The sequence below is a fragment of the Hemicordylus capensis genome, chromosome 5 (assembly GCF_027244095.1).
Source record: "Hemicordylus capensis ecotype Gifberg chromosome 5, rHemCap1.1.pri, whole genome shotgun sequence".
Taxonomy (NCBI): Eukaryota; Metazoa; Chordata; class Lepidosauria; order Squamata; family Cordylidae; genus Hemicordylus; species Hemicordylus capensis.
The window spans coordinates 21,563,557-21,577,677 of record NC_069661.1 but is presented as its reverse complement, the minus strand read 5'-3'; the positions used below and the strand labels follow the sequence as shown (position 1 = coordinate 21,577,677).

The window sequence follows — 14,121 nt, the reverse complement described above, 5'->3', positions numbered from 1 at the left end:
TTAGCGTGAGCAAGTGGGGGAACCCCCAATTTAAATGTGTTATGCAGCAGTTCTGTTTATTTAGTGGGAGATGGAAAAAATGCTAGCTAGCTAATTGACAACGCCTTCATAGTGGGCGGGGGGTGGGGACAGGACTCGGGGACTTTCTGGCGATTTGTTAAACTTGATAATAGGCAGAAGAAAAAGCCCGACGTGCACAGAACACCACATTGTCAGGTTTGCCTCTCGAAGAAAACTAGAGCTGCATGATTTGATGAAGTGTAGGCTTGTTAAGAGTTTGATTAAGCTTGAGTGCTACAAAGCACAACCATTTGTTTCCCACTATGGCTGGGATCCAAAGAGCTCCTTCAAGCAGACCCAAGGATTTAAGCACTCTCAGTGAGATTTCTCTTTGATTTATCTGAACATCAGAGACCATCCTCTATCTACCCGTGATGTCATATCAGAAGCTATTTTTGAAGTTCCCCCTCCACTTCAAAAGTAGTTGTTCACATGTGCCATCATAGAAAGTCCAGCCATTTGCTTCATGATTTGCAATTCCTTACTTCCGTTTAAGAGCAATGATGCTGTTTGACAACATTTGCACTCAACTTCATCCATAACGTAGGGTTTGTGATCTCAAAACACATCTTCCTGCACACACATTGCTCTTTGCACTGCTGCGGATACTGCTAGATTGGGTAAGATTACAAGCAACGGCTTGGCACAAAACGGCTTGGCACAAAATATCTGGCAGAATACAAAATGCTGATATAAGTACAACAGTGAAAATGACCTGTGCAGAAGTGTTCATCCAAAATATGAAGTATGAAGTGTAAGAGTTTCAGCGTGGCCGACTCCAGTACGGCCACTACAGTTTACATAACAGAACCCAGAAATACTATAAGTGCAAGATTCAATATGACTTTTATATTTTATTTTTGGTGAATTCTAGTGTCAAGTCTGGATAGGTTGCCCAATATCCTGCAAATCTCATGGCACAGCTGGAACTTGAACTTCTGTGTCTTACGCACCCCAGCCTAACATTCTCTAGAGTGGCAGACCTTCATGAAACCAATGATTTCATTTTACTTGTACATGTGAACATGGCTATACTTACAAGTGTGAATATATATTATCATAATTACTCTTTACTAAGACCTGATCCAAATCTCTATGTGTGCAGAAACCAGGGCTGCATGTAACACAGCCCCCAGGGAGAGATAGTGCTAATCAATCATCAGTCAGAAAGTCCATGTTCTAAACATTTGATTGACACCATTGCATATTTAATCAGGACTGTCCATGCCTCTGGGCAATTCCAAGGATAACGGAATCAGGCATGATATCTCTTTTTCCAATGACTGTAGCCATAAGCAAATTTCCAAGTTGATATTTTTTTAAAAAAACAAAATAGAAACATAAACCCACTGGCAAGAGAACATCTCCTACCATAAGGCATATTGTTACAAGATGCTTTAATGTTATAGATAGTGTCTGAAACATGCAAAATATGCCAGTAATGGAATCAGAATTTTTTGAACAATTTCTGATTCCATTACCAATGCCTATTTCAGACACTATAACATTTAAGAATTTTGTAAAAATATGGCCTTATAGTAGGAGATGTTCTCTTGTCAGTGGGTATATATAATATCCACCTGGAAATTTGCTTAAGGCTACAGTCATTGGAAAAAGTGAAAACATGCTTGATTCCATTACCCTTGGAACTGCCCCACAGTCTGGCCTCCGACTAGTGAGCCCAACTTGGTAATTGTGCACATAGCTGTCAGGTGTGTGCCTTTCAGCTAGGGTTATGTGTGTGTGTTTCTATGCTCACAATACTCTAGTTAGATCAGGAGATAGATATTCAGCACTGAACACTATGGACCATGGAAATTACTAGGTAGTTCAGAAAACTTCAGAGAGAGAAAACAGTTTGAACCAATGTTATGTTGATAACCTTGCTAACACACGTGTAACATGCATTTTGGGATTCTGGGTCTGACATCACTTAGAGAGAGTCTCAACTGTGTATCAGGAGAGGAGCAGTGGATTAGGATGGGTTCCTAACACTCAGTCAGTTGCCATACCCACGCCGCACACCAGCTTCTACTGAGATGCATTTTAGCCGAGTCAGAGACAAAAAGTTCAAAGTACAAGATGGGATGGCTTTGCTCCACTTTGTTTGCCTTACTTATTTATTGAGCAATCAAGCTTTGTACTCACTTGTTTTTACTTGAATCTTTATGACCTGATGAGGACGATTTGGTTTCTTTCTCCAGCTTGATTTTTTTCTGATCATCTCTCAGCGCATCTTCCTGCTGATATAAGACAAAGGCAGAGCTTGATGCTAAAGACTAGGACCCTAATTCAACTGCATGCAAATACAGTGGAAGCAGCAACTGCGAGCACATTCGCCTGTTAAGCAACCGGCAGTTGCGTCAGTCGGCTATCTAGTGGGAAACTGAAAGACTAAACCCAGCTGTGGCCCATCTCCCCCTGCTCCTTCTCATCTTCCACACTCTCATCAATCTCCTTTCAGATCTAGGAGTGTACAGCCCTGGCAGGTGGATTAGGGAAGACCCACACGGGCAGCACCAGTTTGCATGCATTATTATTTTTTGCAATCAACTAGGGATACATAGTTCTGTGTACCCATTTCCCCAGATGAACTGGGGTATAAGCAAATGGAGGCTCAGAGGCAACATCTCTCCCCCCCCAACTTTCTATCTAACCTAGCCCTTGACCCCGAAAGACCGCTTCTCCCACTATCACACAAACACACACACACACACTATATATATATATATATATATATATATATATATATATATATATATATATATATATAATGGTTCAAATGTATAGTCTGCTCTCCTTTTACAATAACATTTGAGGTGTCTAATGTTAGAATAGCCAACAAAGGCCCACATCAGCAGCAGCACAAAATAACCACCAGCCACTGCTGAAAGCCTCCACAAAAAGTAAGCCTTGATGAATCTCTCTGGGGAGGGAATTCCAAGGCAATGGGGCCACCACTGCAAAGGTCCCTTTTCTTGTGGCTAACTGCTAAGCCTCAAGCTGATGGGAAGGACACACAAAATAAGACCTCTGCCATGCAAGGCAGGGAATGTTTGGGAGAAGGCAGTCTTTAAAGTCACCAGATCCCAGGCTGCTCAGGGCTGTAAAAGTTGAGAACCAGCAGTAGTTTTGCACTGTCAGCACTTTCTCTCAAGGCCAAACAGAGGCAAAGGACTCACACTGCAGCAGAATTTAAATGGGACTTACTTTAAATACCACTGGAGTGTGCTCTGCAAGAGAGGCTTTTGCTAATCTTTCCTTTTACGATGCGCCTCAGAAACTCATTTCTGAGCACAAGGCAGAACACAGGGGCCCACAGAGAGGACTCTGTCAAAGCCTCTGTTGTTCGGGCCAGACTGGGAGAAAGTTAAGGAGCCCTTTGCCCAAGCCTTGTATGTAGGGCTGCCATACATCCCCATTTCCCCCAGAGGGGGGAATGTGGAGGAGCGCAACCGAGGGGTGACAAGATTAAGGCCTATAAAATCATGCATGATCTGGAGAAAGTTGACAGAGAAATTTTTCTCCCTCTCGCGTATCACTAGAACCAGGCGTCATCCCATGAAATTGATTGCTAAGGAATTGAGGATCAACAAAAGGAAGTACTTTTTCACACAATGCATAATCAACTTGGGGAATTCTCTGCCACAAGATGTAGTGACAGCCAACAACCTGGATGGCTTCAAGAGAGGTCTGGATAAATTCATGGAGGAGAAGTCTATCAACGGCTACTAGTCTGAGGGCTATAGGCCACCTCCAGCCTCAGAGGCAGGATGTCTTGGAATACCAATTGCAGGGGAATAACAGCAGGAGAGAAGGCCTGCCCTCAGCTCCTGCCTGTGGGCTTCCAGTGGCACCTGGTGGGCCACTGTGTAGAACAAGACGCTGGACTAGATGGGCCATGGGCCTGATCCAGCAGGGCTGTTCCTATGTCCTTTCCATGAAGAGAAGAATGTCCTCGAGGAAAAGCAATCTGTATCTTCTGTGTTCGCTCCCATGTGTGAGCCACCTGGTAGACCATGCCCCCTTCAAGCCAAAGGCCAGGTCTACTGGTTCCTAGAGGCCAGGGCTGCCACCCCAAGGACGCCAGCAAGTAGACCTGACCACCTTTGCACCAATTGCAAGGGCTACCCCAGCACAAGAAGCCAGGTCTGCCTATTGTGCACAAGAGGCCTCTGTCACTTGAGCAGCCAGCTCTACTTGGTGGGGCGCCCCCCTGCTCAAAGCAATGGTTGGACCTGGCCTCCCAGTGGACCAGAAGCTGGGTCTACTGCCACCGCCAGCCCACTCAAGCCAATTAGTAGCCCTGGCCTCCACTGCTCCAGCGGCCAGGCGTACTGCCACCACTGCAGCTGCCTCTGTTCAAGCCAACTAGTATACTTGGCCTTTGTACTTTTTAATTAATTTTTTTTTTTTAAGATGGTGGGAAGGGTGTCCTACTTCTTCAAATTGAAAATATGATGGCCTGCTTGTGGAGCCGATACTGCTTTTCAGGTCTTGCTGGGCTGAACCACGGTTCCTCTTAAAGAGTAGTTGCCACTAGAGAGGTCCTTGATCCATCTACAGAGAGGAACTTCATCGACCTCACGTTCCTTCCATTATATTATAGCTGATGGGCAATTAAAAACAAAACTTACTTGCATAATGCTTTCTACCCAATCCCAAATGTTGCTCATAAAATCACAAGCAGTAAAATGACTACCAACATGAAACCTCATATTTGGCATTCTCTATATCATTCAGGGGACAAAGCTGGAATTCCATTAAAAAAAAAATTGTGGGGGTCCAAATAATTTATTCAGGGTCCAAGCTAAAAAGAAACCTCTACTCCATCATGACCAAAGGTGGCAAAAACAGAGTGTTTAACCTACAGGAGTTCAAAAAAGCCTTCTTTAAACCTGCTCTTGGCTATGATGGTGAATATGAATTATAAGACAGCAGAAAGAGAGAGGCTGCAACTCATAAAGTTCCTTCTGGCCAAGTCATTAGTGGCAGGCAACCGTGCTTTTGTTTGCCAAAAGGAAAAAGCACACCAGAGAGTTAAACCCACGTGGATTCCCTAAAGCCATTTTAACAGGAATCAGATATAAGGGGAGGGAGCAGGAGAGGTTGAGGTTGAGACAGCTTTTATACACACTCCCCAATGGTAAACCCTTCCTGTATTCTACCAAAGAAAACCACATGGCTCTGTGGTCACCAGGAGTCGACACCGACTCGACAGCACAACATTACTTTAGTAGAAAAATACCAGCCTCCGTGTCAGGGCTGGACAGAAGTTCATGAGTAAGTTCAAAGAGAATATACTGCAAAATGCAAAGCAAGCAAGCAGAGGAGTGAGGCACACAAACTTAAGCCATAAGGCTGAGGAGCAACTACTACAAGTAGTAGCTACTACCATTTTTACCCAAATCTAAGACAAGGTCCCAGTCCCCCCAGTTCTTTCTTGTTAATTATGGGGGGAGGGGGTTGTCAGATTCGGAGTCCTCTTTCTTTTTTGTATTTAACCTCTACCTTTTAAGACATCGTCTTACATTCAGCGCCACCTTCTATTTGGGTAAATACAGCAAGCAGTTACTACACATATCAACTGTTCAAGCCAACTCATTGATTTACTCAGGTATTTTTTATCTAAAAGTATCTGCAGCATCCAACCAAGCAATTCAACCATTCCAAACAGCCCAAACCCAAGACCATACTGTTCTGTTGGTTTCTTCAGAAGGAAGACAATTCTTTGCAAGAGGAACCCAAGGTACTGTGGCACCTGAGGCCCTGGTGACAGACAGCTCCTTTTCAAAACTGGTCCATGCAAGCTTTGAAAGTGGTGTGGGGAGGAGGGAAGGCTGCCAGCAGTCTCCTCTTTCAAGGAGGGTGCAGAGAACCACACCTTGTAAAGAAGAGCTGCTCCAATGGTGGAGACAGGGGCATCCTGCCACCCTGCTGGTGCCCTAATTGTCTGCTGCCTGAGGCAATTGCCTCATCTTGCCTCATGAAATGATCGCCCCAGACTCCCAACACAACATTGAAGCCTGGAAGGTTCACAACTTCAGTTTAAATCCACTTTACTCTGGGGTCAAATGCTTGTCAGTGGCTCGTTTTGCAGACATCTTAACCCCTGGAGAATCCTATAAGTGTCCGGGGTCCCTAGCCCAGGCCTGCCCAACCCACAAAGCCGAACACAGCCCAATGGCCGCTTGAAAAGCCTCCTATTTTTTGCCGTCAAGCTTCGGACTGCAAACACATATACCTGGCAAGCTACAATGCGATTCGCTTGGTGAGTCACAAGTTGTGCAGGCTTGCTCTGTCATGCAACTTGATTGCAACCCAAAATGATGAAATTTGCATCTTATGATCCACTACTCAAGATGTGTCCGCAGACATTAATGTTGGATGTGAACCTTATAAGTGCTTGACAACATTCAACCATTCTCTTCCCTGCTGAATTATTGTAAAAAGACTGGAATGCTAATTGAGCAAAGAGGCACCTTTTCAAAGTGGTGATTCTCTTTATTTAGCAGAGGGAGAGCAACTGGCCCGATCCATCCCCAGAACAGTATCCCTCCAGTGACTGTTGCTGCTGTCTATCTTGTGTTTCCTTTTTAGATTGTGAGCCCTTTAAGGACAGGCAGCCATTTAATTTAATTATTTATATCTAGGTAAACTGCTTTGAGAACTTTTGTTAAAAAGCTGTATAGAAATATTTATCGTATTTGTATGCACCGTATGCCATATTTATAGGCAAATTGCATTTTTGCTTTAGTTTATTTGCTTGTGGATCCCACCTACAATGAGATCATTAGTTCAATATAACTTCCAAACTTCATGGATCTCCTGATGGGCAAGATCTGTTGAGTCCTATTTCAAAAGTTGCAGCAGATGCAGAGCAAAGCGATCTGCAAGTTACTTTCCCAAGTTTTTGGTAACGCTGCTTCTGCAGCTTATTTTGTAGTGTTTGGGCCCTTCCATAGCAAATTAAACAAATACTGTCTGAAGCACTTGCTTTTATCTGTCCCAAAATTATTCTAACCAATTTCATTTGGTGGCCAAGCATTATGACAGCAGCAAAAAATGTCTCTCCACACCATTTTATAAATTTTAGTGGGTTCCTCCCCCAAACTAAGTAGTATGAAATGCTTTTGCCTTTCTTCACAGAAAATTGGGTCCCCAGATGTTGGGACTACAACCCCCATAATACCCAGCCACAACTGCCAAAGGGTGATGGGAGCTGTAGTCTGGCACCACCCAGAGCCATTTGGATGGGGTGGAATATAAATGTAATTGATTGATTGATTGATTGATTAATAATAAGACAACATCTGGGAACCCAAAAATCCTGAAGTATTCTAAATGCGGCCACACCATGGATTTAGATAAAGAAAGGACATCTTGTTCTGGTCACTGTATTTTCAACAGTATTTTCCTAGCATGAAGTTTGCCTTTTTTTGCCAGTACAGACTCCATCCATGTATATGTCATGAATGGAGTTGATTGGCACGGAGTCTATTCTTATGAAGTGCTGAAGGAATGAATCTTGCAATTCCCATTTGATATTAACTTCTTTAAAGGCAGTATCTTTTTTTTTTTTAAACCCCTGGGAATATGCTAAGAGTTTTTAAAAATAAGTACACACATTTTTGGCTAGCTTTAGGAAGAAATCTATTTTTGGCTCCCTTTCAGGGAGGGACACATTGCACGACTCCAGAAGCGCCTCTCACCTTCCTCTTTTTGAGAGACTTGCTTGGTGCGTCTGTGCTCCTCTTCTCCACATCTTGCTTTTTCATGCCGTGGCCCTCTTTGACCTCTCGCCTTTTGGGGCAGGCCCCTTTCCCGGGTAGCTGTGGGATCCGCAGAAGGAGAGCGAGGTCAATTTTAACCACTAGTGCTTGAGGGGCCGGGCAGTCCCTCAAGGGCGAGAGCAACTTCTTATCCCTGATAGGCAAGAAGAACTTGTCCCTGTGAAGCTCCTCTCTGACAAACACCGTCTGTTTAGCGCCACCAGTCCGGCTAGTGGCAGGAACCCTGGGGCTCTGCGTGATTGGACTGAGAGGCACCTGCTCTAGGGCACTGCCCACCACATGGTCTTTTCCAGCCTCACGGTCTGGACATTTAACAGGGGTCTGGTGTGAACTCTTGTGCTTTTTCTTCTCCAAGGGCTCTGACGGCGCTGGCTTCAGTTCCTTCTTCTCACTGGCCTTCGGCCTCTCTTTCGTTTTCACTTTGGGCTTGTCTTTGGAAGACTGGTCCTTAGCCCCGTACGGGCCCGGCGGCTCACTCTCCACCTTCAGGCCTCTCTTTGGCTCCTCCTGTACTGGGGCCTTGCTGGACTTCTTGGGCTGCTTGCTGCCCACAACTTGCCGGCGGGCGGGCTCCTCCGTGGGCGCAGGAGGCTTCTGGTAGCTCCGCTTGGTGGGCAGATGGACCTCTTGGGCAGACCGAGGGGCTTTGCTGGAGGATTTGGAACGACTGTCTGTGGGGAGTGGGCACTCGTTTTTGCTGCTGTCGCTGCTGCTGCTACAGTGGCTGCTGCTGGTCTTCCCTGGCCCCTTGTCCTCCTGGAGGCTGCCCCTGCTACCATCATCCTCAAGGAAGTTCTCAGGGGGAGACACTGGTTGGTTCACCTTTGTCAGCCAGTTATTCAGCTGCCATCTGTTGGACTGTGGATCGGGCTATGGAGAAAGAACGGGTTTAAAGAAAGAGATTGATTGTGTGCCCATGCGTCTTATCAAAAAGTGTACCATTTCAGCTCTACCATGCTTCCGGAGGCCTGCTCTGAAAACCAATTTGTGAACAGAAATGCTATTTTGGATTGAACAAGGGCTTCAGGACCAGTAGCACTGGAGAGGCTGCCTTATACCATGTCAGACCCCCTGGATCCATCTAGCTCAGTACTGTCAGCATCAGCTCTCCGAGGTTCCAGGCAGGAGTCTTTCCCAGTCCCACCGGAAGATGCCGGGGACTGAACCTGGAGCCTTCTGCATGCCAGACAGATGCTCTCCCATTGAGGTACAGTCCCATCCCCAAACCACCCACACTAACAGGAACAAAGGCTCTGGCAGATCTCCTCTGGGCTCCCCCTTCTTATAAATGCTACTCAGTTAACAAGCTGTTTGCCTGTGCCTCAGACCTGGTCTATGTGTGACAGAATGGACTCGATCAACTGTAGGCTGCAGACAGGGGGAAATCACACCTTTGAATACTCTCTGTTTTTTTGTTTTGCTTTTTAAAAAAAAGATAAAAAGTGGGGGGGGGTGCTCTTCCCAACCAGAAAAGAAGCATACAGGGGACAGGCTGAGCTCTCCTTGTTGTGCTAGTTTTACCACCTGCAGTGATGTCCTCAAAACATGGGTGATGGGGCATTGGGGCGGGGAGGCAGAGAGAGCATGCAAATGACATTCTTTGCCTGTACTCTGAAGTGGTACTATCTACTGCATTCTTCTGTATATTCAGAAGAGGCTTTGGGGTGAGCAGCTTAAGTACGTATCAATTATATAATCAAATGCTTTGCAAGGGATTATAATACAGCACAATGAATTCATCTCTGAGTGGTGTGTTGACTAGGAAAGATGGTGGGGCAAGGCTGAACAACCTGAGGCCTTCCAGCTGTTGCTGGACTACAACTCCCATCATCCCCACTGACCACTGTATCTGGGGGTGATGGGAGTTGTAGTCTAGCAACAGCTGGAGGGCCTTATGTCTGCCATCCCTGTGCTGGAAAGCCTCTGCCCAGCTCTTTGGTGTGCCCTTCAGCACCGGTACAGCACTTATGGGGCCTGCAGTGAGCCCAGGGAAACAGCCCCCTTCTCTTGAAGTGTGCTACCCAGTAGCACCAGCTGTAGTTGTTAGGAGGGGCCCGGACACAATGCAGCTTCCTGGTTCATCTCTCAGTAGTGCGGTAGCCAAGAGAAATACCGCAGGGATATGATATTTATGCCTCCCCCAAAAGTCTGGTGCTCCTGTTCTTCTGGGTATTCCATTAAAATAAAATAAAATAAAATATCTCTATCTCTCTCTCGTGGTGGGAAAAGCCCTCCTGCCACCGTATGCTGCCAAGAAGCACTGGATGTGGCTATTACAATATCTGGAAATAGAACAGATTCTGGAAGGCCTCCCTTACTGTTCACATTGGGGATGAAGAAGCCACAGGAAAAGGCAGCTTATAAGGGAGATCAGGAGCCCATGGGAAACCCTTCAGAGCTGAATGTATTGAGCTCCAAGCCCAGATTACCTGCTCCATTTAGTGGCTGGACCTCTTCAGATCCAGAAGCACAGCAGCTTGAAGAAAAGTGTAAGAAATTTAAGCTCCCTCACTGACAGAGAATCTAAAACATTGGTCACTCTATGATCCAGTTCTCATCCAGGTGGTCAACCTGTGTCCAGGGTGTGGCTCTTAAGACAGAAGGTAGAGATTCTTGTGACTGAATGCTCCTCCAGGTGAGAGAGAGGAGAGGAGAGGAGAGGAAAAAGAGAAGAGAAATTACAAGGCCCTGCACACAGAAAATTAGCATGTATGGGGAAAGGTTTACACACTTCTCCCCGAAACACTAATTTTCTATGAGTACTTGGTACAGGGCTTTTTCTTGTACGGAGAAGCATTAAGTCACTAGGGTCTCCAGTCTGAACTTGTAGAGTCCCAACATTGAGGAGATTCTCACGATCAGCCAAAAGCAGGCTAAGGGAGCCTAGCCCACTTTTTGCCCATCGTCTGCTGCCACGGGAGCCGTGTGGCTCCTGGCAGCAAACCTCCCAAAGTACCCCTCCCCTTAGCCGAGGTTAACGGAGCGAGTGCTCCGTTAACCTCATCTTTCTGACCGTGTATTGCAGCAGTGTGGCTCCGTGTCATGGCAACACATGAGGAGGCCCCCGCTGGGAGGCTGAAACAAGCACTTGTGCGGGGCATCCTGGAACTTCCAGGGGCTGTGTGGCCTCCGATCCCTGCAGCTCTCGCCGGCTCCGTGATAGAACCGACAGTTGTGTGGGCGGGCGGCGGGCTCATCTGCAGGGAGAGCGGCTAAGCCCGCTCTCCCCGGTAACCCTCTTAAGGCGGGTCTCACTGATTGTGAGACTCAGCTCCTCAGTGAGAACTAGGACTACATATGTATCTACAATCAAACATGGTACCCAAAAGACACTTTGCATCTCTCTAAATTATTCTACACAAAGCACTGCAGTGCCTTTTTGATGGTGGAAGCATGATCAGTTCTAAGCATTCAAAAGGAATAGTCTGTGCCATGGTTCCCTCAACATGGCACAAAGCCCAACGTTATAAAAATGACGTAGAGAAAGACATATTTGTTACTGAAGCCATTTCAAAATAGGCCTGTTCTTGATTATGAAACTATGAGCTTTTTCCTACTTTGCCTTCCCAAGTAGGCCAGTGGAGGCCTCCAAAATTCAAGTAACCAAGCCAAGGAAAACCACAGGGAGTCCAGCCACGTCCCAGAAAAAAAAGGAGGGGGGGGAACCCTTCCTATAGATCTGAATGTTCCCAACAGATGCCTGCTGAAGTTCTACATGCTCTGTCCAAATTTGATTTTAAAAAGCGAGAGCTGAAGAAGTTGCATTGGGCCAATAAACACAGAAACAAATGCACACACAGAGGGTAACAGGTGTGAACTAAGAATTCAAATTTTATCATAAGGCCCAGAGCCAAATACTTAACAGAGATCCAAATTTCATCCATGAACTGATGCAGTTCTTTTCTTTGACTTTCTCCAAAAGGCCAGAGAATGTTAGGACTGCTACTCAGAGGCTGCTTTAAAATGGCCCCACATGGCAGCTTTTGCCACACAGCACACAATTCATTGGCAGCAGCTCACGCTGGGCAATTTTATATAGGCTGCAACAAACAGTTTTTAAAGAGGTCTGTAGTGGCATGCAGAAACAATGCACATGTTAAGTTGTTGCATCTAAATGGCTTCATAATGTGGTGACAACCATCATGTTGTCCACTAAGGGATATTCTAAGCCTTAACATTCAGCTTTCCATTTTAGAAGATGAAATAAAAGAGTTAAGTGTCTAACCTTTTTATTTAATGCAGATATAAGGAAAAACCTGCAGCCAGTATTCTACCCAACTCCATAGGAAACCTTCCTCATCCTTTCTGCGTTCTAGCAAATTTTTACTGACTGGGTGACTGACAGGCCCTTGGACACTATCTTTTAAAAATTGGTCTAAAATTATTTAATACATTAAATCAGGTGTTCCTAAACTTGGGTCCCCAGATGCTGCTGGGGAGCCATCTACATCTCCCATCACCCTCAGCCACAATGTATGAGTAAAAATGGCCTTTGGCCATTGTGGCAGAGAATGTTGGGAGCTGTAGTCCAAGAGCGGAGAGGAGAGCTGGTCTTGTGGTAGCAAGCATGACTTGTCCCCTTAGCTAAGCAGGGTCTGCCCTGGTTGTATATGAATGGGAGACTAGAAGTGTGAGCACTGCAAGATATTCCCCTCAGGGGATGAAGCCGCTCTGGGAAGAGCAGAAGGTTTCAAGTTCCCTCCCTGGCTTCTCCAAGATAGGGCTGAGAGAGATTTCTGCCTGCAACCTTGGAGAAGCTGCTGCCAGTCTGTGAAGACAATACTGAGCTCGATGGACCAATGGTCTGACTCAGTATATGGCAGCTTCCCAAGTTCCTATCTGGGGATCCAAGTTTGAGAATTAAACTGCATTAAATAACTCCAGATATACTCAATGGCCTTATATTGAGGTTGAGGCCATTTTGTATTCACATACAGTGCTCTTCTGCCTTTCCACCCCACCCCAATTTCTGGCTACAGGCCTGGTAGAAATAACTAAGACGACCTTCCCTGTCATATATGTGCTGGCTGTTATTCTGCACCCAGCAGGAAAGGTGCACAGAGCAAAGTGCCTCTGCTCAAACACAATATGGAGTGGGATTATGAAAGAGTGCAAGGGAAGCAGTAACATAGCAGGACGGACAACATGCTCTACAGGAACTCCTATTTAACTGGCTGAAACGTCAAGAGGTGCTCTACATTGGCTATCCACATTGTACTGTACGCATTAAGAATGTGGACACAATACCTCAGGCGTGGAGGCTCTTGTGGGAGGATCGTTGGCTTCGCTGTCACTGGAGCTGCTCTCGCTCTCGGAGTCTGAGGAACTGTCTGAGTCGCTCGTGCTCCCAGACTCTGGGCTGCTGGAACGTCCCAACACCACATTCTCAGGCTGTGACTGTGGGACACTGCAAGCCAACAACATGAGATAAAATTAGAAACGAGCAAGGATCATCTTTCTGTACTCCCACCCCCTCTACCAAAACATCACTGCTAGGGGAGAAAAAGTCAACCATTGTTCACCAGAAGAAGTCAGTTTTTAAAATTAATATTGTCCAAAGGAAAGTACACTCAACAACTCAAAATGATTCTTCATAGGAGTTCTGGAGAGACTGTTTGCATGAAACGATCACCAGAAGGTGGTGAGCTAGATGGACCAATAGTCTGACTCAGTATATGGCAGCTTCCCATGTTCCAACCCTCCTAATTTTTGTCTCTTGGGGGGGGGCTTGTTTATTCTTGTTGAACATTAAAGTTCTCAGACTCTACTACAGCAACCTTTTCAATAATACATTATTTTGAGCCTTCCCAAAGAGAACTCAGTCCCCTTCCAGTCTAGCAGTTGTCTCAATGGGAATGCTTTTGGTATTATTCCTGTTAAGACATGTAGAGGGAGAGATGCCTGGCTATTGGTCATCCAGGTATATTTCTCCTTCAGTGATGGCAGGACACCTGTGAGAATGTAGCATCCTGCTCAGGGCCATCACTAGGAGGGTGTGGGGCTGAGGGTGCGCTGTACCCCCTGCTCAGCCACACTCTGCCGCCGCTGCTCCTTTCTCCCTGCCTTTCAAGAGCGCACGCAGTGCTAAGAAGTCCGATCGCCTCCCTCCCGGACTAAATGAGAGGCATGTGTGCACCCTGATGTGATTTCCTGGGAAGCAAGTCCCACTGAGCTTAGTGAACTTACTCTGAGGAAACTAGGTGCAGGATTGCAGCCTTAAATACAGATACTTAATCTCTTCTATCACTTTTGAGCAAGCACAGAAATA

The 14,121-nt window shown here is 46.0% G+C and overlaps 1 protein-coding gene across 7 annotated transcripts in view; it reads right to left on the bottom strand.

Moving 5' to 3' along the window:
* The window catches only part of AFF1 (ALF transcription elongation factor 1), a 208,967-nt gene that overhangs the window by 24,972 nt on the left and 169,874 nt on the right, over nt 1-14,121 (bottom strand). For all 7 annotated transcript variants that reach the window (XM_053254858.1, XM_053254860.1, XM_053254854.1 and 4 more), the window contains 3 exons: nt 13,101-13,260; nt 7,773-8,723; nt 2,209-2,303 (listed from right to left, as the gene is read on the bottom strand). In XM_053254858.1, coding sequence (XP_053110833.1) covers nt 2,209-2,303; nt 7,773-8,723; nt 13,101-13,260 — 1,206 coding nt within the window. The remainder of the gene's footprint in view (nt 1-2,208; nt 2,304-7,772; nt 8,724-13,100; nt 13,261-14,121) is intronic.